General features: G+C 38.6%; 1 protein-coding gene across 1 annotated transcript in view; it reads left to right on the plus strand.

Annotated features, from left to right (window-relative positions):
* Positions 1 to 26811, plus strand: part of CCDC146 (coiled-coil domain containing 146) — a 115478-nt gene that overhangs the window by 58562 nt on the left and 30105 nt on the right. The window contains exons 2-8 of the mRNA XM_016219596.2: positions 7649 to 7731; positions 9637 to 9846; positions 15167 to 15224; positions 17288 to 17464; positions 19155 to 19228; positions 20186 to 20413; positions 21076 to 21262. Of these exons, the coding sequence (XP_016075082.2) occupies positions 7649 to 7731; positions 9637 to 9846; positions 15167 to 15224; positions 17288 to 17464; positions 19155 to 19228; positions 20186 to 20413; positions 21076 to 21262 (1017 nt within the window). The remainder of the gene's footprint in view (positions 1 to 7648; positions 7732 to 9636; positions 9847 to 15166; positions 15225 to 17287; positions 17465 to 19154; positions 19229 to 20185; positions 20414 to 21075; positions 21263 to 26811) is intronic.

Consider the following 26811-nt stretch of genomic DNA (forward strand, 5'->3'; position numbering starts at 1 on the left):
AATGTCAATTCATACTCCAATCCTGTTTTCTTACCACAAAGTTAATCTGGCAAACAGCATCGGGTCTTTTTAAGAAAGAATCAAACAAGAGCTTATTTTATATATTCTAATGGCATTGCAGAATTCTTTAAGAGATCTCCCAGCTCACCTACAATTAATGGGCTCAGGGTCTGTGAACTTAGGTCTGAAAATTGAATGAAAGATCACAATTTTACATTGCAATAGTTGACACCAAATTTCTACTTGTTAGATTTGTATTTTTAATTATGCAAAAAGAGAAACACCTTAGTTATCTCTATTGTTTAATTGTGTAATAAATACAAAGTTTCAGATTGGGTTGATGGAAATGTTTTGGAGATTGATGGTGTGGTTGCACAACAATCTCAGTGACACAGGACTGTACACTTAAACATAATTGAAATGGTAAATTTTGTATTATGTATATTTTGCTACAATAAAAAAGAAACAATTCAGAACTATAAAAAACATTTAAAAATAAAGATGAAAAGTACAGTAGCTGAGACAAAAAAAATTCATTGGATGGGATTAACAGCAGATCAGACACTAACAAAAAAGACAGTGGGCTTTATGATATAACAATAGAAACTATTTAAAATGAAACAAGAAAGACATTAAAAATGACAGGACATCAGTGATCTGTGCACATCATGTGGCCAAACATATGAGTAATTAGGATCACAGAAGGAGAGGAGAGGGAGACAGAAAAAACATTTAAAGAAATAACACAAGCCCGGCCGGGCATGGCTCAGTGGTTAAGCATCAACCTAGGAACCAGGCGATCAGGGTTCGATTCCCGGTAGGGGCACATGCCCGGGTTGCGGGCTCAGCGGATCAATGACTCTCTCATCATTAATGTTTCTGTCTCTCTCTCTCCCTCTCCCTTCCTCTCTCTGAAATCAATAAAGATATATTTAAAAAAAAAAAAAAGAAAGAAAGAACACAAGAAAATTTCCCAAATTTGATGAAAACTATAAACCCACAGATCCAAAATTTTGAGCAAACCTAAAGCCAAAGAAAACCACATCAGCCCGGCCGGGCATGGCTCAGCAGTTGAGCGTTGACCTAGGATCCAGGAGATCGGGGTTCGGTTCCCGGTCAGGGCACATGCCCCCCGGTTGTGGGCTTGATCAATGACTCTCTCATCATTGATGTTTCTATCTCTCTCTCTCCCTCTCCTTTCCTCTCTCTGAAAATCAATAAAGATATATTTAATAAAAAAAAAAGAAAAGAAAAGAAAACCACATCAAAACATGGTACACAAATTGCTGAAAAACAGTGATGAAGAAAAAAATATCAAAATCAGCCAGAGATATGAAGAAGTCACTGGTCAGTTTACCAATTTGGTGACATACTGGTAGTCTGGTCACTATGGACTATTGAGTGACTGGAAAATAAGGCAGTGGAGCTAAAGAGCAGAGACTAGTCTTTTTGAGAAAAACTGAAATGAAGGAGAGAAAGGGCTGACTAGATGAAACATAGCATCCAAGGTGGATTTTGCTCTTTTTATTGAGAAAAACTTAAACTTATAGGTTGAATATAATGTTATTGATAATAATTATAAAATAAATTATATTGATTAAGACCTCACTTGTGTGCTAGACACTATACTAAATACCTTACAGATACTGTCATTTAGTCTTCACTACAGTCTAATGAAATTGGATACTTTTGTCTCTTACAAGTGAAGAAACTGAGGCACAAATTGATTCAATATTACTCCCAGTTACATAGTTTAAAAGTAGCAGAGCTGGAATTCAAACCAAATCCACTTGTGATATACTTGACTACTATATGCTTAGCCAGCAAATGGGGAGAAGTAGAGGTTATAAAGGGGAGAAGGTATAACTGATGGTTTAATGTCTAGAAAGAGTTCGAAGAGTATATATTTGGGAGCATGGGTGGATGAGTTGATATTAACCAGAAGGAAAGGAAGACTTCATTTTTGAGATTTGGTGAAAGAAATAAAAGGTGACTGTGAGTGTAGATAAATGGGTTTGTTGATGTGGGGGATGAGTTTAGGTGGCCTAAATTTGTTTGGTGAACAGGTTAGTTATATGGAAAAGCTAAAGCTTCATATAACCGCTAAGAGGAAAAGTTAAACAAAAGGAGTGATGAATCATTGTTGAGAGCCCAGTTGTGTTTGGAAACTACTTCAAATGGCTATGCTGTGTATTTCCAGCAGTGAAAGTGCCAGAGTGAGGGAGATGAGGATGGTAAGGATTTCAAGTTTATGGTACCTCCCGAAGCATGGCAACTATTTCTCAAAATGAGACCAAACCAATAGGTAATGTCAAAGGAGGCCACAAGAATAGAGTAATTATCGTGGCCACCTTCGTTGCCCTGCAGATACACAAACACCTAATTGTCTTCTTATGCTGACCCCCTTCCAGATAAGTTCCCTTGGTATAAGCTCCTACCGAGCTATTAATTTCCTTGGAATGTCCTAGAATTTCAATTTTTAAAATTTTTTCCACGTTGTTGCATGTCATCTATGAATCATGAACTCTGGTTAAACTTTTAGCTCTAGAGTAAATGTTTCCTTCCAGTCTCAATTACCAACAAGGCAAATTCAGTAACACAAGTATCCATTGTGAAATCATAATTATGAACTTATGACATTATATCTAACCTTTCGTTGTATATACTCTTTGACAGCTTAAGATTAGTCTTTGTGCTCTGTTTCTTAGATTCTGCATTTTTAAAACATGACAAACTTGGTACCCATTTGTATCATGCAGTGTGAAAATGCAACTATTTTTTCCATGTTATGTTTATGCGGAAAGTATTTCATCTACTAGAATTGAGTCTGAAGTTTCTAACCAGAGCTGGACCTGCTTAAAGAGACAATTTAAAATTTTACAGAAATGTCATATTTTTATGAATATTAACTTTCAGATTATGATTTTTATTTTTGAGGGTTAAATCCATTCTTCATAGTTTGGTTTTTGGTTTTTTTTTTTTTTGAGAATTTATTTTTAGTAGAGTAAACCAAATAAAACATAGTTTATTAATCCTCTTTCTGAACATCTATGACTTAATCTTTTCCAATTTTGTGTAGAGACTACAGAGATATCAGATGTTTGCCCTGTAGAACTTTATTCAGTTTCTTAGGCACCAAAGGTAGTGGAGCGATGGAAACAGCAAATAAGAAAGGAAACCTCTCCAGCCCCCTGCTTTTCCTGTGGTCATAAAACTTGCCAACATGCATCCTTGACCCACCTCCCAAAAGGCTTCAAACTACTGCTATTTGAGAGGAAATCAACTTAGGGAAATATAGCTGAGTTTTTGCTAAGTCTGAGCTAGGATCTGGCCTCATCTGCCATTAGGATCTGCTCATAGTACTCTCTAGTTTGAAATTCTTCTGTGAATCCCTATTGTTTTCAAGCTCATTAGTTTTCAAGCTTATTTCAATCACCTTTTATTATTAAAAGCATTAAATATGTCAGAGAAAGTTAGAAAGTACAGATAAGCAAAAATAAAAATATAAAATTCATACATTCTTACTATCCAAAGAGCATCATTTTGACGTCTTAATTCTTACTCTCTTAGATCAATACCTTATTGATAGTCTCCAGTTGATGAATTGTCATCATACTCTTTTAATTCTTTAAATATGATTTTCTTTCATACTTTGAACATATTTATAGTAGTTGCATGAAGTCTTTATTAGGTCCAACATTTGTACCCCCAAAGCAGTTTCTGCCTTTTCCCTGTTTCTTTCTTTTTTTTTTTAAATATATCTTTATTGATCTCAGAGAGAGGAAGGGAGAGGGAGAGAGATAGAAACATCAGTGATGAGAGAGTCATTGATTGGCTGCCTCCTGCACACCCCCAACTGGGGACTGAGCCCACAACCCCGGCATGTGCCCTGACCAGGAATCTCCTGGATCCTAGGTCGATGCTCAACCGCTGAGCCACCCCCGGCCAGGCTCTCCCCCCCCCCCGGGTTTCTTCATGTCTCATAATTTTGTTGTTGTTTTGAAAATAGGACCTTTTAAGTGATATGTTGTAGCAATTCTGGTTCCTCCTCAGCTTTTTGTTGTTGCTGTTTTTTGTTTTGTTATGATAGTTCATAAGTTTATTTGTTTAGTGACTTGGCTGCACTAATTCTATGAAGTGTATTTCCCCCGTTGTGTTCAGCCTCTGACGTCTCTGCTTAGATATTCTTTCCTTGTTTTTATTTTTAAGTTTGGTTTCCTGGTGATTGCCCCTGTGTCAACATAACTTAGTGGTCAGCCACTGGTTGGTCAGAGATCGTGTTTAAGCCTCCTGAGCCAGTAACATTTCCATCCTTTCCTGCTGAGTCTGTATGTAGCTTGAGGACCACTTCTAGAGCTCAGGGAGTTTACCTATCTGCCCAGCCTTTTAGCTCAGGGACTGATAGCTTGGACGTTCTCTCTGTGGTCACTCCTTCGTGGTCACAGCCTTGGGCTTTTCCACAGCCTCTGGACCACCATTACCAACAGTGATTTTAGCAGGATCCTCTCTAGCTGTCCCAGATCCCAATTTCTCTGTTAAACTTCTGCTCCTCTGCCTTTCCTGGTATCACTAAGCTATTATCCTCCGCTTACTATTAACCCTTGTGACATCTATTGTTTCTGACAATGAAGGAAAAAGTGAACATCCTCAGCAGAGCTTTAAGTTTTCACAGCTTACTCAGTCCCAACTTGATCTGCAGGAGTTGGGGGATAGGCGACTCTGATCTTCTTGGGTTGCTTTACCCAGAGTCTCCCTAAAAAGCAGGAGCCTGGGGTGCGGGGATGGGCACCATTGAACAGCTGCAGCTGTCGGTCCAGTAAAGCTCTTTCACAGTAGACCTGGGGCTGGGGGAGGATGAGAGCAGCAGTTTTCTGGGGCTGCCCCGCCCACCTGAAGGGAAGGTGGGGAAGATGGGTTCTTCCCTGGCCGCCAACCTGCCCGAATAGTTCTTCCACAGCATGGAGCTGGGGGTGACAGACTCAATGCATGGCTCAAATGCCACGGTCTTCCATTGTTCTTACTGAGCCTTAGTATATGCTGTTGAATAAATGTTGTTGTTTCTTGCCCTCCCTTAGGTGAATTTCCAGAGAATAGAAATGATTGTCTTAGATGTTTTTGACCAGTTTAATCAATGTTTTTTGGAGGAAGAGAGTTCATCAAGCTCTTTGCTGTTCTGCAGCTCCCCCCCTGGCAGTGGTCTATAACTTACAATTTGACTTATTTTCTTTAACTTACAAATATGAAGGGGAAAAAATGCCAAATATAGTTATTTACTAACAATAAAACTACTGAGTGTAGTTTAGGTGTTCTGTAATTTCTTTTGTGTGTCTCTCTTCAACCTGTGAGCTCCCTGAGGATGGGGCCTGTCACATTCACTTCTGTTTCCATCATGCAGAGCAGCAGGTAGGAGATAATAGTCTTTTCATCTTAAAAACAAAACTAGATACTATATGTGTTTTTAAACATGGGTCCATAATTACCTTACCCAGTGGCTTACCTCCTGTAAGTAGCTTGTTGGCTAGTCACAAGGCTGGCCCCGCATGGCCTTCACAGTACACACATACATATGCAAACACACTCTCTTATACTTATCTCTTCATAGCTTTTTGCCAGTAACTTTTCTTCTGTAAGAGTGCCCGTATGCAAAGCTTTTTTTTTTTTTTAGTGTATTAGACTTTAAAGTCATAATGCCTATGTCCTACCCCCTTTTTTAGGAACCAATAAAAATACTTGAGACCTGAAATAAATTATATACTATCTCAAAAATAAAGAAAGAAAACTGCAGAACCAAAATAAGTGTGTTTAATTAAATACCTATAAAATATAACATATAACAAAATACAACACTTAAAAAGTTACATAAAAATTATATTTAAGGTGACATATGAATACATTTAAAGATCTATCATAAAGTGAGTAGTGGAACTTCCTCAAAGGTTTTAAAAATCAGTTCATTATATTTCACCTATATATTAAAAATAAAGGGTGTGAGGATTGGATCCCAGACCTGTCACCAGCATGTAGGGACTTCATGAAAGATCCCAACTCTTTCACAGAAAAATAATGATTTTATAGTGCATTTAGTAATTTTTTCTATTCTGATTGGGTAGAAACACCATGATACCTCACTATGTAGACTTAAACGTTTGCATTTTATCAGGTACATTCCTTCATTTGCTCCCTCTGCAAACATTTGCCAAGCACCTACACTATGCCTGTGGTTCCACTGGCTGATGACAGTGAAGAGCAAGGAAACCTGGGCCCTTTCCTCATGGTGTTTATTTAATAGTTGGGGAGTAACATTTGTTTTAATCAAATAAATTTGTTACTGCATATTGTAATATAAAAAACAGTTCTTTGGGGGTGGGTGATGTATGTGAATATCTAAGATTTAGAAGTTAGAGAAGGCAGTCTTATGTATTGGTATTTAAACTGAGGTATGAAGAAAGAGTTGGAGTGAAGTCAGGGTAAAGTGAGGAATGCCAATACAGAAGCCCTGGGGAAGTAAAGAGATTCGTGAGTTTATGAAATAAACTGCAGTTTGTATGGCCAGTGCACTATGAGAGTGAGGAGGGTGTTGTGAAAGAGACTGGGAGGATGGCATGGTCATACAGGACCTTAAGGTCATTTCAAGGATCTTGACTTCTATGAGACTTTAAGAGTTTTGATCACCCAGCATAACAAGACTTTATTTGATTTTTAAAAAGATCTCCATGGAAAGTAGATGGACAGGGTCCCTAAGTGGAAACAGTGATGGGAGGGGAGAACAGTGTAGGTTTTTACTGGTCCACCTGACAGATGGTGTGACTTAGACTAGTGAGATCAGGGAAGAGTAGAGGAAAGTGTACAGATTCAAGAAAAGTAAGAACAGCATGGCATGAAAAACACAAATCTTTTCTTCAATTCTATTTTTCGATACTATGTCACTAGCAGTTCAGTTTAAGTCAAACCTAATACAAAATGTTCATTGCATTATGGTAAAACTTTAGTATTTGATGTTGTGTTCTGATGTCTATTAACTACTTACCACCTTACTCAGAGAGTGAATCAAAAGTTATTTTACCAAAAATGAAAAAGGAATAAATAATATTGCTTTATGTACCAGGTAAACTTTCATGTTCCTTTGTCAGGAGCAACAGAGGCTTCATGGTACAAGAGAGTGAATGTGGATTTTTGGAGCTGATGTACAAGACTTTCTCAAATAATTATTAGTTCTCTCAACATACAAACAGCCATCCTAGTAATCTACACTATTAAGGCTGTTTGCTAAACCTAGAAATATGTTTTTCAGAATTGGAGGAATTTAACTCAATTTATTCCCTCAATTTACAGATGAAGAAATCCCAGTCTTCATCTAGAGAAGAAACAGACTTGCCCAAGGACACTGAGCTTGCTGGAGGCTGTATAGAACTAGAAATAAAAAAGGGGGGGCATCTGTAATGCTTTCAACAGTAAAGATAAATAAAAAAAAAATTTAAATTTAAAAACTATCTGCTATAAAAAATAAAAAGAAATATTCTCTCCAAACATCACCTATTCTCTAGTGTTTAACTGAAAGGTTTTATAAGATGTCCATATATCCATGTTATCTCTGCTTAAAGCATAAAGAGGGTGATGATTAATAGTGATCCTGTGTTCTCTTTGCTAGTTACACGCTATGGGAAAACTTGCTGGAGCCAGAGTGGCAGAATTAAAAGCCAAGTACACCTTTCTGCATGACATTGTTATAAGGTATGCTACTTACTGATGTGGAGACATCTTCAATCATATTTATATTTCTTACTTGTGATGGGACCCACCTTATTTTGCATTCCCCTAAAAGTGGACCCTGGGGCAACAATTTGAGGTCAAGTAGTTTGAGAAGTGATACCAGAAAGTATCGTGAGAGAGTGGGGAAGTGAGACTTGGATGGGAGCAATCCAGCTGGGGATGTGTTAATCTTCTGATTAATACTATGGGCAACTGGGGCTCATTCTCCCCGAGAACACTGTGTGTGACTGTATAGAACATACATCAGAACTCTGCCACTAATGGGTGAGGAAACTGGGGTACTTGTCCACCCCTTTTTGATTAAGGATTACTCCTAGGAAGATGAGCTCCAGGCATGTCTAGCTTGCCCTTTGAAAAGCTGAACAAGCTCCTATGGTCAGAGAGTATTCCCAGAAGCACACAGGTGCTGTTGACATACACAACAGTGGGCCAGTGGGATTTTAGTGCATCACTGACATTATCTGCTACAGGACACTCCTATAGGATCCTTTTCCTCACCTCTCTTCGCCACTCAGAGGTGTAAGTTCTAGGACAACCCCAACCTACATCTGCTGAGACTTGGGTCTTTACTTCTCACCTCTTGTCCTACCCCAGGCTACCCACCTTAGTTCATTGCCAGTCAGCAGCAGGTCAGAAGCACCTGCATATACAGAATGATTCAACTAGATTTCCTAAGCGCACTCTGTCAGCCCCTGGGAACCAAGTGGAAAGAAGCCTGTGGAGAGAAGGGAACCCCTGCTCTGCAGCTGCTCCTTACTCCCATGCTTCTCTCCTCCTTTTCCCCACCTCCTGCCTCACAGCCGTGCATGATGTCTCCATCAAAAGCCAAGGAGAGAGGGCAATGGATAGAAACGCCATCCTGCCATCCCCCAGCCATCCTCTCCCCCAGCCTCCAACCATTACCCCTACTTCTTTCCTTGTTTGGTCATTTGGCCACTTCGAGAATGGGAGCAAGAGTGAAGGACGTGGGGAGCAGAGCTGCATCCCCATGAGCCCTTCATTTCCACCCGCCCCATACTTCCTCAGCTCCACGAGGCCCCTAAGCACACTTCAGATCCTCAGCTGGCCCCTCCTCCCATCCCCAAGCTAATCCTCACCCTCATCCCTAATGGAGACTCCGTGTCCCACAGTCAGTCCCCCCGCCACATGTGCAAGTCATTCTCGAGACTCAGGAACTTTGAGGATTTACATGGAGTCTGGGGTAATCTTTGCCAATACACTTCACACAGCTTCACTGGGAGAAAATTCCACGCAGTTCTTGAGGCATCCTTCCGAACCCCTTCGCAGATACAAGGAGTATTGCAACATCCCCACCCTCTGGGTAGCTCTAATCTAGAGCCCTGCAGAGACTTGCGGGTGCTGGCGTGGCTTCCTCATGGCCTGGCCCACAGCTCAGTTCCTGGCTCCTAGCCACAGACAGCAACACAGGACCAAGGCTATGACGTTACTTCTTCCTCCTTCCCAGTTGTGTTGCAAAACTGTTGCTCTCCTTCCACCCACATTTTAACTCCTCTGGACCCCTTACTTCTCCTTTTTGTCATTACAAACACCCTCCACTCTCTCCCTCTCCCACCGCCTGGCAGGAGGGAAAGGCGTGATGAAGTGGACCCTTCACTGTTGCCGCTGGGGCTGTAGCAGGGCACGTATAGGCTGGAAATGCTGAACTGAAACTGATGAGCTTTCCAGAGAAGCTATGTTATAAGAGTTGTTAGATTCTCTTCTGCTGACACTATATTTCAAGTCCATGTGGCTATATTACCATTTGTGTTCTGGCTGGAACCCTAACCGCCTTGGCCACCTGCTTTCTGGGAGAAAACAGGCACTGTGTGTACTCATTATGTGAACCTCTGTTCTTGGGGAACATAGCACACAGGAATCGGAGGTCCAGCTGCTCCAGAATGCCAAGCGTTTCACGGAGCGAATACAACAGCAGCAGTTCCACCTGCAGCAAGCTGATAACTTTCCAGAGGCGTTCTCCACCGAGGTCTCCAAAATGAGAGAACAGCTTCTCAAGTACCAAAATGAATATAATGCAGTGAAGGAAAGAGAGTACCATAATCAGTACAGGCTGAATAGGTAAGTACACGATTCTCTCAAGCACATTGAAGACAGATATGAGCCAAGCGGTTTCCACATAAACAAAATTAGAAAAATTAGACTAAATGAGGAATTTTAGGTACAGTGAGTATGAGGCAGTAATGTTTAGATGTTACAAGCCTATCTCTTTCCTTGATTCCCTAGAACAGGCAGTTCCTGAACAATTAGGTCACACAACTTCTAGAAAAAACTCAGGTGACAGGGAGACACTCTCAGGAGAAGGAGTTTCCTGCTGTGTTTTCCATGTGTCAGGGAAGCCACGAGCATTGGGCGTTGCAGCCAAAGAACATACTCCCCAGAACAAGGGCTGGCGCAGGCTGACCCTCTGCAGCCCTGATGGGTCCCTGTTTGCAGCACCAGGTCACACATCTGCACAGCGGGTGCCCCATGTGCACTTTCCAGACCAGCCTATATGAGCTGAGGGTCATATCTGGCTCACTCTAGTCTTCTAACATCAGAACTCAGACCACATATTGAACCTCATTCTCCTATTAGTAACCTATTCCTTAGGATCAAGAAAGAAAGTTACTTCCTTTTGGAAGACACATTTACTTATTTAAATCTACAGTATGCCATTCAATGAACTAAAGCAGAAATGTATTGCTAGAAGGGCAAATGTTATTTCCAAAATCTTTACTAACATTCCTCCTGTGAGTAGCAAGTCAGGGGGAGAGTTTGTTCAACAATCGCACTATTTAAGTTGAATTTCAAAATGAGTGTAATCCAGGTTTTGTGCTGCAGTGTGCTGTGTGCTGTACTTAGGTACCAGAGAGAAAGCCAAACCACCTTTCCCAGTATCGGTTACCATTTAAGATGGCATAACTCTCTCTGACTATTTTTAAGAGTAGGTAGATTTGTGACCAAGGGAATGTAATTCAGTCCTGCTGATGGATAAGCAAACGACTTGTGTGACCTCCTGGGGACCTTGCAAGTCCTGGGTTTTGAATCCTCTCTTTGGGGCCTATTTTTTCAGTTGGGGTGTAAAGAAGGCTAGCTTAATCAGGAGAAACATATTCAGGAGGAAATCTTCTGAGTTCTTTTTTGTCTTTCAGTCTCACCAGTGAGATCTATACAAAGAAAGCCTAGCTATTTCTGTGCTCTGTAAGCACTCTTTCAGTTGAGAAAATGAAATTAAAACAATTGGTGGTTGTTCATTAGTATTGAAAATATGAATGCTTGACATTTCCATGAAAGGGTAAGAAGAACATAAGTCACTTGATATTTAAGTTGTTTAAATTTTCCAAGTATTCCTTCCAAGAGGAGGAGGGAAAAAGACAACCAGGACGCTTGCCTTTTAGGTATAGACAAGCAAATTGTTCATTGAGTTACTTGGGACAGTGAGGGACCGTGTACACTGACCAACAGTGAACAAGAATATTCAAAATGCTCATTTGCAAAAATGCTTAGTGTGTATTCTTTTTGGATTTGTAATGCAAGATACTTTAGCTTGAGCAGCCCCAAATGCTAACAGCTCAAGAAGTAACAAACATTTTCACAAAGATAGTGGTGATAACTAAACAGATATCAGGAAAGAATAATAGGCTGCTTATTTCATTGGCTTAACATACTTAGTATTGCATGGTACAGAAGCAAATTCAGTCAACATTCTTTCCCCACGAAAAAAGTAGATATTTCCATCCCCACATAAAAATAAGCCAGTGAGAGACTATTCATCCAAACATACAGATGATATTCTTCACATCGGCACAACAAACCCTCATTTTATTCAGGGTCTAAATAATAGAAACCCAAATAACTAGCACTCCTCCATCCCAAAATCCGGAGGAACTTCTGAGTCACCAGCAACAAATAAGAATAATATATTGTTCAAGTACACTATAGAGAAAGGATTTTACTCTACAATTTGGTTTATTTTCTCATGTTTTCACAAAATATAAATTCTTTAATAAATGCTAACCATAAGTATAATTATGTGGTCAGTTAATAATTAAATCTGTTATAATATGTAGTTTGGGTTTGGAGATTAATATTTATTGAGGACCTCTTGATAAATATACAGTTCAGGAAATAATATATAGCCTACTTAAATAAGTTAAATGAGTGCATTCTAAATAAATAATGAAGTAATTAAATACTGTTCATAATTTACTTTTGAAACAAAGAACTCATTATATTTCTAGAAACTTTCCCTGAAAACATTTCCCAATATTCTTTTCAACCTTTCCTTGCATTCACTTTACCTTTTTATTACTTCTCTGCTGTCTAGTAATTCCTAAGATTTGGAAAACAAATAAATTGAGTCTCTCATGCTAAATTGGATGCATTCTGGCAAGTGCTGATTAGCTGGGGAAAAAGGCCATTGTCAACGCTGTCCACCACTGGAACGGCTGTGGAGAGTAGGGAAACTTGTGCTGCACGTGTGGGGACTGTCCCAATGAGATCCTGGTCTCAGCCGCTATTTACTCTCCCACAGTGGTTCCTGTCGTCCCTGTTGGTGCTCTCCCAGAGCATAGTAATTATTTTCCATTCTTACTCCAGTAGTGACAGCAATGTTGGAACCAAAACAAACATACAGTAAGAAGGGAACAGGAATTATTTTAGCAATGCATCTGAAATTCCAATAAGTTAGAATATGGCAGAGGGGCATACAGGTCATCAGGATTAGCAGTGAGGAAAACCTCACAGCTGGAGCAGATTTTACCTTCTGAACTTAAGATATCTTTCCTGCCTGACTGTCCTGGGGCAACCAAGTACAGGACCAGCTTAGAACAGGTTTTGTTTGCAGTGTAGTCCCCTTAACCAACAGAGAAACACCTGAGATACTCGTTTAAAAGGCAGACCCAACCCTAATGATTCTGATTTCTTTCCAAGCTTTCCCACCTAAGGTGACATTTTAATTTTTTATAAGCTTTCTGTGTGGTCCTGATTCACATTAGAGTTTGAGAACTGTTGGTCCCAGAAGTGGTTCTCAGCCCTGACTGCATGTGAGAACCACCCAAGTCTTCTCTCAGTGACCACTCAGTCTATGCTTCAGCACCTCCAAGGACAGGATCACACCTCGTGCAGCCATGCCAGCTCTAGACAGCCTGACTCTTAGATGGTCTTGCTTGTACTGGTTTAAAAATCTACCTTCTTACAGCCTCCACCCATTGGGCTGGCTCCGCTGATGGTGAATAATGCCTCTTGCACATGGCAGCACACAGGGTTCCTGCATTGTTGTTCACCCATGAGTCCTTACAACCCAAAACTTTTGATGATGTGGTTTTAGTTAGGACACTCTTGCTGCAGAAAATGAATCCTGAGGAGCTTTGATGTTGAAGCACCTCTTAGTCGTGAAAGCTGAACATGTCAGACAGGTTTCCATTTTAATGTCAGTTTTAAAGGTTAAGAAAAAAATTGTTAATCCCTACAATTCCATGCAAAAATGAGAATCCAAAGGAGAAAAAAAAGACATTATGCATAAATATGTTTATTACATTATAATTTGTGAAAGTGAAAAATTGAAAGCAATCCAAATTCTAAAAAACAACGGAATGTTAAAATGATAATATATTCCAGAGGCAGCTTGATACTGAAAAGCCCTCTGGAGTCAGATAGGAATGGTTTGAATGTCAGTCCAGCCTGGACTGTGTGACTTTGGAAAGTGCTTAACTCCTCAGTTTCTCCATTTGTGCAACGAAGATAACAATACTTATTAGCAAGTTTATAAATGATGCACGTACCTGCTTATAATAGGTTCAGTAAAAGATAGATAATAGTTAGGATTATTTTATTATATATATTCACCCACTAGAAAACCTTAAAACCATAGCTATTAAATTATTATATTATGAAACCTGTTTTGCAACTGGGAATATATTTCAATTACGTGTTGGGTAAAAATGGATTCAATCATATATACAGATTTAATATAATTTTATTAAAATGTAGTAAAAGGAAAATAAATATATGTTAATTAAAATAAGATATTAAATATCTTTAATATTTAGATATGAAAAATCTAAATATTAGATCTTTATTACATCTATTAGATTTATTAGAAAGATATGAAAGTAATATTGAAGATGTTAAAAGGAAGATAAAAATGATCAACTGGTGTGAGGGGGTAGGATTATGAATGATACACAGTTGACCCTTGAACAACATGATGGGGGGTTGGGGAACTGATAGCCCCACAGTAAAAAACCTGCATATAACTTTTGACTCCCCCCAAATTTAACTACTAATAGCCTACTGTTGACCAGAAGGTTATACCAATAAATGACATAAACAGTGAACACATATTTTGTACATTATATATATTATATACTATATTTTTACAATAAAGTAAGCTAGAGAAAAGAAAATGTTATTAAGAAAATTATAAGGAAGAGGAAATACATTTACAGTATTTATTGAAAAAAACCTGCATATAACTGGACCCTTGCAGTTAAAATCCTTGTTGTTCAACAATCAATAGTATGTCTCTATAAATACAAAAACATACATTTTTAAAGGTTAAAAGTCAATCAGTGTTTCTTAATAAAAAAGAGAAAATTGAATAATAGAAATATAGTTAAAACTGCTCTAAAGAATTAGCCACTTTATGTTTGTTTAAAGAAAAGATTATTAGTCTTGACTTGTGAGAGAGCTTCTTGTCACCATTTTGAAACTCAAGGGCACTAAAAGGTTGCCTTTAGACCAAAAGATGGCAGCACACTACCGCCCCCTCGTGGCAGGATGGGTGAGGTAAACTATCAATTTATATGCAAAGCAAAGGCATAAGTATTCAAGGCTCTGAAAAATACAGCGTTAGCTTGTGGCCAAGAAAACTAACCTATATTAAATACCATATGGCACATATTTATTATACTAACCTTAATTTACATTATTTCAAATAAAATTTCATAAAAATAAAACCTGGTGTGGATGCATCTTTAGCTCCATGTTCCCAGACAGTGGCTAGTAGGACCTGCTTATTTGATGGAACCAGTGGAAACTGTTGCAGTAATCTAGGAATACATCAGTTCATTGAAAATAAAATAAAGAAGAAAAGGCCCAGAGCCTGCCTGGAAGGAGCAGAGTGTGTGTGTGGGCGGGGGGGGGTCATGCTCCCGAGTAGCTATAGTGTGATGAGGTAACTGCTCCAATGGGGGTGTGTACACAGTGTTGTGGGAGGACTAGAAGGAAGCACGTAAATGGGCCTGTGGGAGTCACAGAAGCCATCATAAAGAATGAACACTGGGCCTGGCAAACAAGCATGGGAAGTACACTGGGAGAAGAGAAGAGAAAGTTATTACTGCAGAATTAGCTATCTCTTTCATACTTTGTCAAACCTCCTTTTTAATTTTTTTTGCAGCTTAATGGAAGAAAAAAACCTCATAATAAAGGAATTTGAGAAGATCCCTAAGCCAGGAGTAAGTCTTATATAGATGGTCTAGAGTTTGTTAAATACAGCTGGATTCAAACATCCTTTTTGATAAATATTAATTTACAGCCACACCCTGAAACATTTGAAAGATTGAGGAGTCTTAACTATGGACAATGCTGAGAGGAATATCTGTATAACTTCTGGAGTAAACATAGGTAGTGCCTATTACAGGCTTTAGCTATTTGGTACCATTTAGGTGTTTAGTTGGACAATATTTGCTTTGTTTCCAAAAGAAAAGAAAAGGATTCTGTGGCTGACATTTTAAAACATTACATTTGCTATAGCTATTACCTTCATAGTTTCCTGAACAGCTTATTACAAGAAATTTTTACAAGGAAGATGTATCAACTTATCTATTCCTGCATAACAAAACACCCCGAAACTCAGTGGCTTAAAACAACAACCATTTCTATTTTTCACAGTTCTGAATTCTTCTGGTTTAAGTTGGATCACTGGGGCTGGGTGGTCTAGGATGGTTTCATTTGTACGTCAGCCAGTTGGCAGGCTAGTTGGTCTAAGGTCACATGTCACTAGTTAGTCACATGGTGGTGGAAGGGTTGCCAGCCTCAAGAAAAAGACAGACTGAAGAGAGGACAAGCCCCAACGTGCAAGCACTTTTTAAGCCTATGCTTAAATCATTTTTGGGATATTGCATTGGTCAAAGCAAGTCACATGGCCAAGTATAAAATCAAGGTGTAGAGAAATAAGCCCTACCTCTTAATGGGAAGAATGACAGACTTACAGAAATAAGAGGAATTTGTGTCTAACTTTTGCAATCTATCATACAGAGTAAATAGAAAGATCATCACACTTTGTATTGCTTTCACCTTTTGAATGGTTATATTTCAAAAGCATGTTGTTGGTGTTTTAATTCTAAGACATGAAAACCTGTTTAGCATAAAGCAAAATACTATTTTATATGTAAGTATATATATGAATATATATTATATACAGTTATAATATAGAGCATATATAACATATAGTATTATATAAGGCTACCTACTCACGATTTACAACACAGATTTCATGGGAAAAAGCATTTTGAATTTTTGTTCCAGATCATGAGACCACCAATTTTAACCTCTGCCAGCAGCAGTGGAGGAGAGAGATATGCAGAAAACCCAGAGCAGACTAAATGGATCCATCCACTCAGTTTAGTACTATGTAGACTTTGAGTATAAAAATGATTCTCTTCCATAAGTCAAACACTCCCCAAATAATGTGTCATGAAACAAAGATGTGTTATGAGTCTGAGGTGGAGGGTATTTGAAGAAAATGTGCATGAAATGGAAGAAGTAATATCAATAAGAAGGTGGGAGGTTAGGAGTGAAAGGGTATTTGGAATTCCAAATACAAACTCCCTAATCTCATGTGGGACTCAGGTAAAACAGAAGCCAGATATTCAAAGGCATCTAATTTTATCAAATCACAAAGCTACTAGAAAATAGCCTGGAAATTTTCACTAATACTTTTTGGTATAAGATAAAAATTAACTCAGAAAAAGAAAACATTTAAAATATAGGAGGGCCTGGCCAGTGTTTCCCAGTGGTTAGAGCATTGGCTGCTGCACCAAATGGTCTCCGGTTCAATTCCCAGTCAATGGTTGCAGATTCGATCCCCAGCCCATCAAGCTACATGCTGGAGGCAACCAATCACTGTGTCCCTCTCGCAACGATGTTTCTTTCTCTCTCTCTCCCCATCTCCTTCCCTCCTTCCCTCCCTTCCACTCTCTCTAAAAAGAAAAATCAATGGAAAAAATATCCTCAGGTGAGGATTAACATACATAAATAAATAAAATATACGAGGATAGAAAAGAGCACCAGTAAAAATATGAGTATGAACCTAATGTAAAATGTTTAATACATGCAGTACAATTGTCATGCCTTTATTGAAAATGTCAGAAATCATAAATTGTATTTAACTTGATATCATTCATGAAGCTCAAAACAAATATAAACAAAACGGTGAGTAAAATTATTTTTAATTTGATAGGTAGACAAATATTTACTCACACCCTAAATAACCTAATAATTTTCACAACTTTTAAAGGAAATGGAGAAGAAGATGAGAATATTGAAAGAAAGCACTGAAGAATTACGTAAAGAAATAATGCAGAAGAAATTAGAAATTAAAAATTTACGGGAAGATTTAACATTTAAGCAGAAGCAGTTACTAAAGGAGCAGAAGGAACTAGAAGAATTGTTGGACTATCAGGTCAACTTAAAGGTGTGCTATACTGACGGTTCATAAATATTCAGACGTTGTGCGTGCATGGACATAAAAATGCATGGATATCAAGTTTGGCTGCATAGGTTTGACAAAGGAGTATTATCACACAAACAAATGTTCAGCACTGTGAGGGAGTCAATCAAACTAAACGTGGACTCTGAGAATTCACAAAAGTCTGTAGACTGTTCAGTAGAATCATTGCAATTTGGAGCCCTACCTAGGGATAGGCCTCTTTAGACTTCCCCAAGCATTTTTCAATATTAGAAATAAGTGTCACAAACACACACCAATTTTCCTAACCTCTTATGTATATTTTTATCACCTTATTCTTGTCTGTTTGATTCCACTCTACTTCCCTCTTACCATGCAAGTGATGAGGAGCCTCTATTTATGTTTTAGGAGATAATTTAAATTCATTTTATTTTGAAAAATGTGTAATAACTCTCAAAACAATTTAAATAACCTAGAGTTATTTTAAAAATAACATCTGACACTCTTTGGCTTAGAAGACAATTATGATACACGTTGACCTCTTTTTGCCTTTGAGTCTTAGAGCAGTTGGCCAAGATGTACCCAGCTGCTACCTGAAACTTAGGAACTAAGCAGAGATGGGATTATGAGGAACCTAATGAAGCTAAAGCTTCAGGCCTCTCACTTGCATGAACCTCTTCCAAAGCCCTGTACCTAATTCAGCATTTGTAAGTTTCTACTCTTTTTCTTAAAGAGCTCCCTGCCCGCAAAAAACAACAACATTGTACAAGTTTCAGCCTCACAAAACTTGGATCTGCCTCAGGACTGAGCAAGTGCCCAGGGAGAAATGCACACACTACAGAGATGTGTTCATCCTCGAAGCATACGTTACCCCAGGCCCCCAAAGTCCACTATGATCCTCAGACAGAAGGGGGCTCTTCCATAACCCACACCGCGTACATAAGATTCTTGAGGCTAAAACTGAACCTTTTATGAATGCATAGAGCATAGTGGAAAGTGGTGTTAGACAAGGTTAGCTTCTGATCTTGGCCTTGATACTTAGCAATTGTATGACTTTGGGAAAATTATTTAACATCTCTGAGCATGAGTCTTAGGCAGGTTCCCTAGAAACAGAGTTTAAAACAAGCATTCATGTAGGAAGGGCTCTAAGGAGAATCTGATAAGGAAGTGAGGAAGCAGCTGAGGAAGAAACTGGGCCAAAATATAGTTTCAGGAGAATCTTAGTATCAATCTGATCCCATGAGGAGCTCTTGACTGCGAATTGCACCACAGAGGTTGTTCCACTCAGAGGCAGATGGGATGGGCTGTTATAGCACCACATCAGTTAGTCATTTCACAGCCTGTTCTCCCCTTCTCTCCATCCCTTATTCCCCAACAAGTCAGCTCTGCTCAGCTATGGAGAAGAGAACAAGCATGAGCTGTGAGCAACCCATTCCTGCAACCTCGGATGGTTGGGTGTACCTCCATAAAGGGAATCTGGGCAGGGCATCAGCTGTATTTGTTAGACTCAGTTATCTCCTCTTTAAAGTGGTAACAACCGTAGCTATAGTGTAAGCTCATTGAGAGTATGAAATAGAATAATTAAAGCACCCTGCATAGTACAGAACAGATAGTGAAAGTTCTACATATTGTAGTCCTTTTCTCCTATTTCATTTGCTTATTTTACATAACTCAACATGGTTTGTTTCTTTACTAGGATGAAGTGGTCCACCATCAAGCCATTCCTGTACAAATTGGAAAAGAGATAGAAAAAACAACACGGAAAAAAGTGTATGATTTAATATTTTTATTTTTAATCCCTCCCAGTCCACTCTCCCCCAAGTTATGTGTGCACACTAAAACAAGAATATTAACCACTGAACACATCAAATTACTGTTACAATTTTAGAAATGTTTGCATTTGTTCCTGTCTAAGTTGTGTATATCAAGTTCATTAAAGGAAAGTAGTGCAGCATATTACTCATTCATAACACTTGTTTATATCTTATTTTGGGACAATATTCTCTTTCCAATTTATAAACCATATCTTTATGGAGATCTCCAATTGACTTTAATAGAGGTGTTCAAGGGATAAATTATTCAAACTGTGTAAAATTTCCTGGTTCAGAAGTATATCAGCCAGCAAGAAGCCTAAAGCCCAAATGACAGGAACTCCTTGCCACCTAGTCACCTGCGTGACACCCTCAACACACACACAACATTAAGGACAGATTTGGAGGCAGAAGTCACTGAGGAAATTTTCAAGGTTTAGAGGAACTACAAAAGATAAAGATAAGTGAAGACACAAAAATTCTGGAGAAATGATGTGATTGCTCTGGTGACCAATCTCAAAAGAAGAGGGAAAAAAGAAGTAGGCACTGGTGATGGTTCTAAAAGCCAAGCCCTCCAGCACCAAAGTTGAGAAATTCGGGTCAATTCTGGGAGGCTGGTCAGGATGAAGGTAAAGCCCCAGGATCTGGGAGAAGGCAGGTAGGCAGGGCAAACCCCTGTTCTCAGAGGCACTCAGTGGAGATGCCCTCTGAGCCCCATTCATCTGTTGTCTTCACCCCACTTCTGAGATGACGGAACTTAGGACTAGCTCTTCCGCTGCCTGGTGAGGAAGTAAAAATAGGTGAAAACAGCATGGGCTCCAAATAAGGCAAATGTGTGTGTGTACGTGTGTGTATATGAATGTGTGTATGTAGCCAAAGATACACACATGTATAGGTATGTATGTGTCCCTCACAGAGAAATGGAAAAGAAAAAACTTATCTTGGAATATGAACTCAAAGAACTAAATGACTCCCTAAAGAAAGTCGAAACCAAAATTAATGCTCTAGTGGAGGAGAAGGAAGACGTAATAAAGGAAGTGGAGGGCAAGCGGGCCCTGCTGGAAATCAAAGAGCGGGAATGTAACCAGCTGGTCAAGCTGCTGGAGTTAACCAGGGAGAATGAAGCAGCTTCATTAACTGAAAGGTTAGTGACATGTGCATCTGTTACCTAAACTCTTCTTTAACTTATATATAAGGATTCAAAACAATTTCCACCAGAGTTGCTTTTGATACAGCTTTGCAATTTTATAGGATTTTAAATAAATTTTTTTTGCCATTAATAAAACATATATTATTTAATAAAGCATTTTAGAAATCGTCCTTTCCATCCTTTACTCATTGTCTTCTTTAATTGCCTGTGAGGAGATTTTAAGGACATGACCTGTTGTATTTTATAAGTTTCTGAAATGTGCCTCTGGGAAATTATATCACTGCAGAGTGCTATAGTTGAAAGATTTTTTTTTTTTTTCTACAAATGAATGGTGTTTCTGAGGTAATTATGACTTTTTTCTGATGGGAGCAATTTAGTGATGTGGTTTCCTGAGAGAGTGTTACTTCCTAATTTTAAGTAAAATTGCAGGGAAATTGGGAGCCTCTGTCTCTGCCAATCTGCTCTTCCATTTGGGGTTTTTATAAGACTGTGGCCTTAAATGATACCAACTTGCAAACAAAGTTGCTTTGGTCATTATTTACAACTTGATTCTAACATGAAATAGTTCTGTATGTATATGATGAGCATGCTGTCTTTAAAACCACAAAGGGCAGCTGATGACTAATCACTTTCTTTTGTCTCTTTTCCTGGAACAGAGGGATCTTGGATCTCAATTTACGAAACTGTCTCATTGACAAACAGAACTACCATGATGAACTTTCTCGGAAGCAAAGAGAAAAAGAACGAGATGTTCGAAATCTGAAAAAGATGGAGCTACTATTGAAAGTGTCCTGGGATGCCCTCACTCAAACTCAAGCACTGCATCAAAGGCTGCTATTAGAGGTAGGTGCTGTATACCACGGTCTGATTTGTACACTCAGTGCTGTCTTTTTGAAGTAAAAATATTTTAAGAAGTTGTTTTTACTATCAACAAGGAGAGAAATAGAACAGAGAAAAGGTCATTTTAAAATGCATCAAACCAATGATAGAGTCTATAGTCCTATAGTTTTTCAATCTCCATTTGCTATCCCAAGATTAGAGAAATGTCTTGTTTGGATCTGGCATCAGCCTGGCCAGTGGAAGCAGTTGGACCTTCCAGTCACTACAGCATAGGACCAAGTCAACCACTATCTTTACCTGTTCTGGAAAGAGATCCAGAATAGCATCATTGTAGACTAAGTCAGGGACTAGATCAAATTCTGTCGAAATAACAGGATTTGAACAGATCAGTTCGCCTGCACCTCCAACTAGCCAGGGCAACTGGAACCCAATATCTAGGCTACCCAGCCAATTCTGTGCAGTACCAGAGAGTACTCTAGTCAGAGAATGGTCAAGACAGCTGTTACTTTCTTGCTACCTTTATGCTCCCAAGTGAGGGGTTTGGGCCTTGTTGCCTCTGATTCTCTGTGCTAATGAGCCAAGCACTGCTGAAAGGCTTCATCCTTGTGCTGGACCTTGGCCAGTACTTGAAAGAGCTCATCAATCTCTGAAATGAAGCAGTGGGATGTATAGAAATCATATTCATTCTTTTGAGTATTGTCATGCTCCCTGACATTATGGAGATTCATGACCTCAGAAATTTAAGCAGAAATTTCCAACTGTGGTAGACACTTCTGACCCTAACCTATACCTAGTTTTCCTCTCCTTCTGGGCACATGGAAAGTTTATAATTTCTTGCACCCTTAGCTGTTGAGCAGGATCATATGACTAGTTCTAGCCAATGAACTGTGAGCAGTGACACATGTCACTTCCAACCTAGAACATCTAATTGCCAATGTGAGACCCTCTAGCTCTTTTTCCACCTCCTGTGGTATTTGTGGAAGTACATGATGATATGGAAGTGTTACAGAATGGAAGCAGCCAGGAATGCTGAGCCAATAGTGGTCTTAGAGAATTGTCTTGACTGGCCACAGGCTTTGTCAGAGCAAGAAATAAGCTTTCTTGGTTTTGAGCCATGATAGTTGGGGGTTGTTTGTTTGTTTGTTTGTTTGTTTATTTATTTATTGTTTAAAATATTACAGATGTCCCTTTTTCTCCCCAATGACCCATTCCACCTCATCCCATCCCCCTCCCCAGTCCCTCTCCCCATCATTGTCCGTGTCCTTGGGTTGTGCATATATGAATATAAATTCTTTGGTTAACCTCTTCCCCTCCACCCACCTACCCTCCTTCATCCCTCTGACATTCGTCAGTCTGATCCATGCTTCCATGTCATTGAATCTATTCTGTTCATCAGTTTATTAAGTTCTTTAGATTCCATGTATAAGCGAGATCATGTAATGTTTGTCTTTCTCTGCCTGGCTTATTTCACTTAGCATAATATTCTCCAGGTCCATCCATACTGTCCCAAAGGGTACGAGATCCTTCTTCTTTACATCTGTGTAGTATTCCATGGTGTATATGTCCCACAGCTTTTTTATCCACTCATCTACTGATGGGCGCTTGGGCTGTTTCTAGATATTAACAATTGAAAATTGTGCTGCTATGAACATAGGGGTACATATATTCTTTCTGATTAGTATTAGGATTCTTAGGATATATTCCTAGAAGTGGGATCACTGGGCCAAAAGGCAGCTCCATTTTTAATTTTTTTGAGGAACCTCCATACTGTTTTCCATAGTGGTTGCACCAGTCTGCATTCCCACCAACAGTGTACTAGAGTTCCCCTCTCTCCACATCCTTGCCAGCACAAGTCATTTGTTGATTTGTTGATGGTAGCCATTCTTTTTTTTTTTCTTTTTTCCATCACCATTTATTCCCCCATACCCTCCTCCACTTCTCCTTCCCTCCCACCCCAGTCACCATACTGTTGTTCGTGTTCATGAGCTTTTTCTTGTGGTAGCCATTATTACAGGTGTGAAGTGATACTTCATTGTGGTTTTAATTTGCATCTCTCTGATTAGTAGCAATGTTGAGCATTTTCTCATGTCTTTTGGCCATCTGTATGTCTTCTTTGGAAAAGTGTCTATTCAGGTCCTTTGCCCATCTTTAAAGAAAAGGGGGTTGTTTATTTTTGAAGCATAATCTAGCCAATCCTGACTGAAAGACCAACCATTAACAAGGTATGAAAATAATTGGTTAGGGTTATGAGTGTTACAAATGACAAGGTCTTGGTCTTGCTGATGGCACACATGGAACTTTATTTTTCTCAGTGGGGTGAGATGTGCTTTTTACACTTTCGAAAAACAAGTAGAATAGTTATTTATGTTTTTCATATACTTCTAATATTATTATTACAGGTCTAGCAGGTAGATTGATTCTTTTATTACTGAGAAACCTCTTGAACTCTAGAAATGCTTTTTGCCTTAAAAGTTGACTTCACCTGATGTTAGGACAATATCAGTTACACTAGCTATTTTGGGTTAGATTTTGCATGGTATTTCCTTTTCCATTTATTTAAATAATTTGTGTGTCCGTACTTAGTTGTATCTTTCATACACAGTATATGCTTTTTAATATCTGATCTGAAAATTTCTACCTTTTAATTCTTGTATTTAGTCCAAAAACATTTAAGTAATTGTGGATATTCTTGGGCTATATACGCCATATTACCATTGTTTTCTATTTGTCCCATCTGTTTTATGTTCTAATTTCTCTCCTATCTTCCGTTTTTTTGGATTAATCAAAAAAAAAATCATTCTGTTTCTATTTTATATTGTTCTATTTTCCTCGTTTTTGACATGCATTAGTTTTGCATTCTCCATTCTTTGGGTGATTACCCTAAAGATTACCACATTCATCTTTGACTTATTAGAGCTCAGTATAAACTAATACTTTTACTACATCTCAGACAATGCTAGAACCTTTGAAGATTTTAACTCTATTTACCTTTGCAACTCTTATGCCTTCAAAGGTATATTTTAATCCAACTTTTCAAGTTATTCTTGTTGGAAGCATTGGTTTACTATAAGCTGCTCCATCTTAGCCCAAAGCCTACCCTATGGCACTACACCTTAATTATAGTGAGATTTCCAGTAAACGGCAGGTATAATATTTGTTCCAAGTATTGATGGAAACCTAACTAGGATGAATAGGAGGCTCCTAAAACCAGCAAGTGTTGCTTGTATTGATAAAATAATCCCTGTTTATTGACCAAATAACCATAAGTAAGGTTTCTTTAAACAATAATAGGATAAAAATTATCATTGCCTTTAATAACTTATTTAGATGATTCCAGTAATAAGTAAAATTTTCTGTTAATTAGGTTTCTAATGCTGAATCAACAAAACATTACCCTTAAAAGTGAAGAGGAAGATAACCTAAATTGAAGCAATAAGATAAATTGTCACTTAGTGATCTCAAAAACAGTTATAAATTGATGAAAGTCACAAGATTGGTTCTAAAAGATGACACACATTAAACAGAATTAAGTTTGTGCCTCCCAGAAAAATATAAATTAAGTAAAATAGAAAAGATATGTAAACATAATATAAAATATAATTCTGCAATTTCTACTTCCAGTTAAAATAAAACATATTGCAGTGGGCCATTGTTCCTGCCATAATGGCTATATAAAAATTAACTAAAAAATGTATATTTTATAAAGACATATGAAAGTCGAGGGAAGTAAATTCCACAAGGGCAGAAGCACTTCCTAGGTGAACAGAGAGAGGTAGCCTTTTTCCTCCCAAGGGCATTTGCCAAGTCTATGCATGGGCAGGTAAAAGATGAGCCAGCCATAGAGAGACTTCACTGGGATTAGGCAAAATCAGCAGAGCTTTTAATGAACATGTGGGTTAGCAAGACAAATTGGGATGTGGAGGATTTCTTAATCAAAGACAGCATTGAGTCCGGTAGAGACAGGTTTAAATCCTAGATCCACTGAACTCCTCTGATGTTTGGCATTTCCAAATCTTTCAGCTGGGACTATTGTAAGGAGTAAAAGTGATTACAAATGTGAAAGTGTATACTATGAAGAAGATGATACCAAGAAGTAAATTGCTTTCCTTTCAATATACACATGAAGTTTATCAAAGGCTCAAGAAAATTTCAGAGACAATTCACCATCAAGCCCTATTGATTAACCTTGGAAATGTCTCTCAGTACCCATATTGCATCATCTGGATGACTGCAGATGCCCATCAGCTGTTCTCCTCTGGTTCTGTTCCTTCCACGTCAATCTATTCTCCATTTTGCTACCTAACTAACATTCTTAAGTTACACTTTCATGTGTCATTCACCTGCTCAAGACATTTTGTGTTCCTTATATTACATAATCATAGAATGAAAGAACTTAGAGGAATCATAAAATCATAAGGTCTAAGGAAGGCAAATGGGTTTCATCTCAAGTACCTGCTCCATTTAATTGGTAGTAGCTCCTTATAGTGACCATGTTGCAAAGGATTCTGAGGCTCAGCTCTATGTTTGATTAGTGATATCTTCCTCAGGTATAGAAAGGCAAATAATAGCACATACTTCATGCATTTTCTACTCCCAATCAAGTCTTATTCCTCTACCTGATTCTTATGGTATTTTCTTCATACATTATGTAATATGCTTAAAATACTACTTCTTGATTTTTCACTTTTTTACTTCTGATTATAAAAGATGAAGACTAAGCTTTCTTTATTTTTTAAAATTTATCTTTATTGTTGAAAGTCAAATGTCCCCTTTTCCCCACTCATTGATTCCCTCCCCCCTGCACCCATCCCCCTAGGCCTTCACCACACTATTGTTTTTATCCATGGGTTATGCATATAAACATGTAAGTTCTTAGGTTAATTTCTCCCCCACCCACCCTCCCACCCCCACCTTCCCTCTGAGATTTGTCAGTTTATTCCATGCTTCTATGTCTCTGGACCTATTTTGTTTATCGCTTTATTTTGTTCCAGATTCCACATATGAATAAGATCATGTGATACTTTTCTTTCTCTGACTGGCTTATTTCACTTAGCATAATACTCTCCAAGTCCCACCATGCTGTCTCATAGAGTAATTCTTCATTTTACAGCTGCATAGTATTCTGTGGCATAACTCTCCAAGAAGATGCTTCCTATGATTTCAGTGTTCTTGAACCTGTAGAGACTTGTTTTGTGTCCTAACATGTGGTCTATCTTTCAGAATGCCCCATGTGCACTTGAGGAGAATGCCTATTCTGCAGTTTTGAGGGGAAATGTTCTGTAAATGTCAATTAGGTCCACCTGATCTAGTGTGTCATTTAGAGTCACTGTTTCCTTGTTGATTGTTTGTCTGGAAGATCTATTCAGTGAAGTCAGGGGGTAGTTAAAGTCCCCTACTATGACTGTATTGCTGCTATCTCTCCCTTAAAGTCCTCCAGAAGTTTTTTCCCCTCCCCCCCCCAACTTGTGTGAGTCTTTTGTTCTGAGGTGGGTCTCTTGTAGACAGCATATATTTGGGTCTTGTTATCTTATCCACTCAGCTACCCTATGCCT

This window comes from Miniopterus natalensis, chromosome 10 (genome assembly GCF_054644295.1).
Source record: "Miniopterus natalensis isolate mMinNat1 chromosome 10, mMinNat1.hap1, whole genome shotgun sequence".
Taxonomy (NCBI): Eukaryota; Metazoa; Chordata; class Mammalia; order Chiroptera; family Miniopteridae; genus Miniopterus; species Miniopterus natalensis.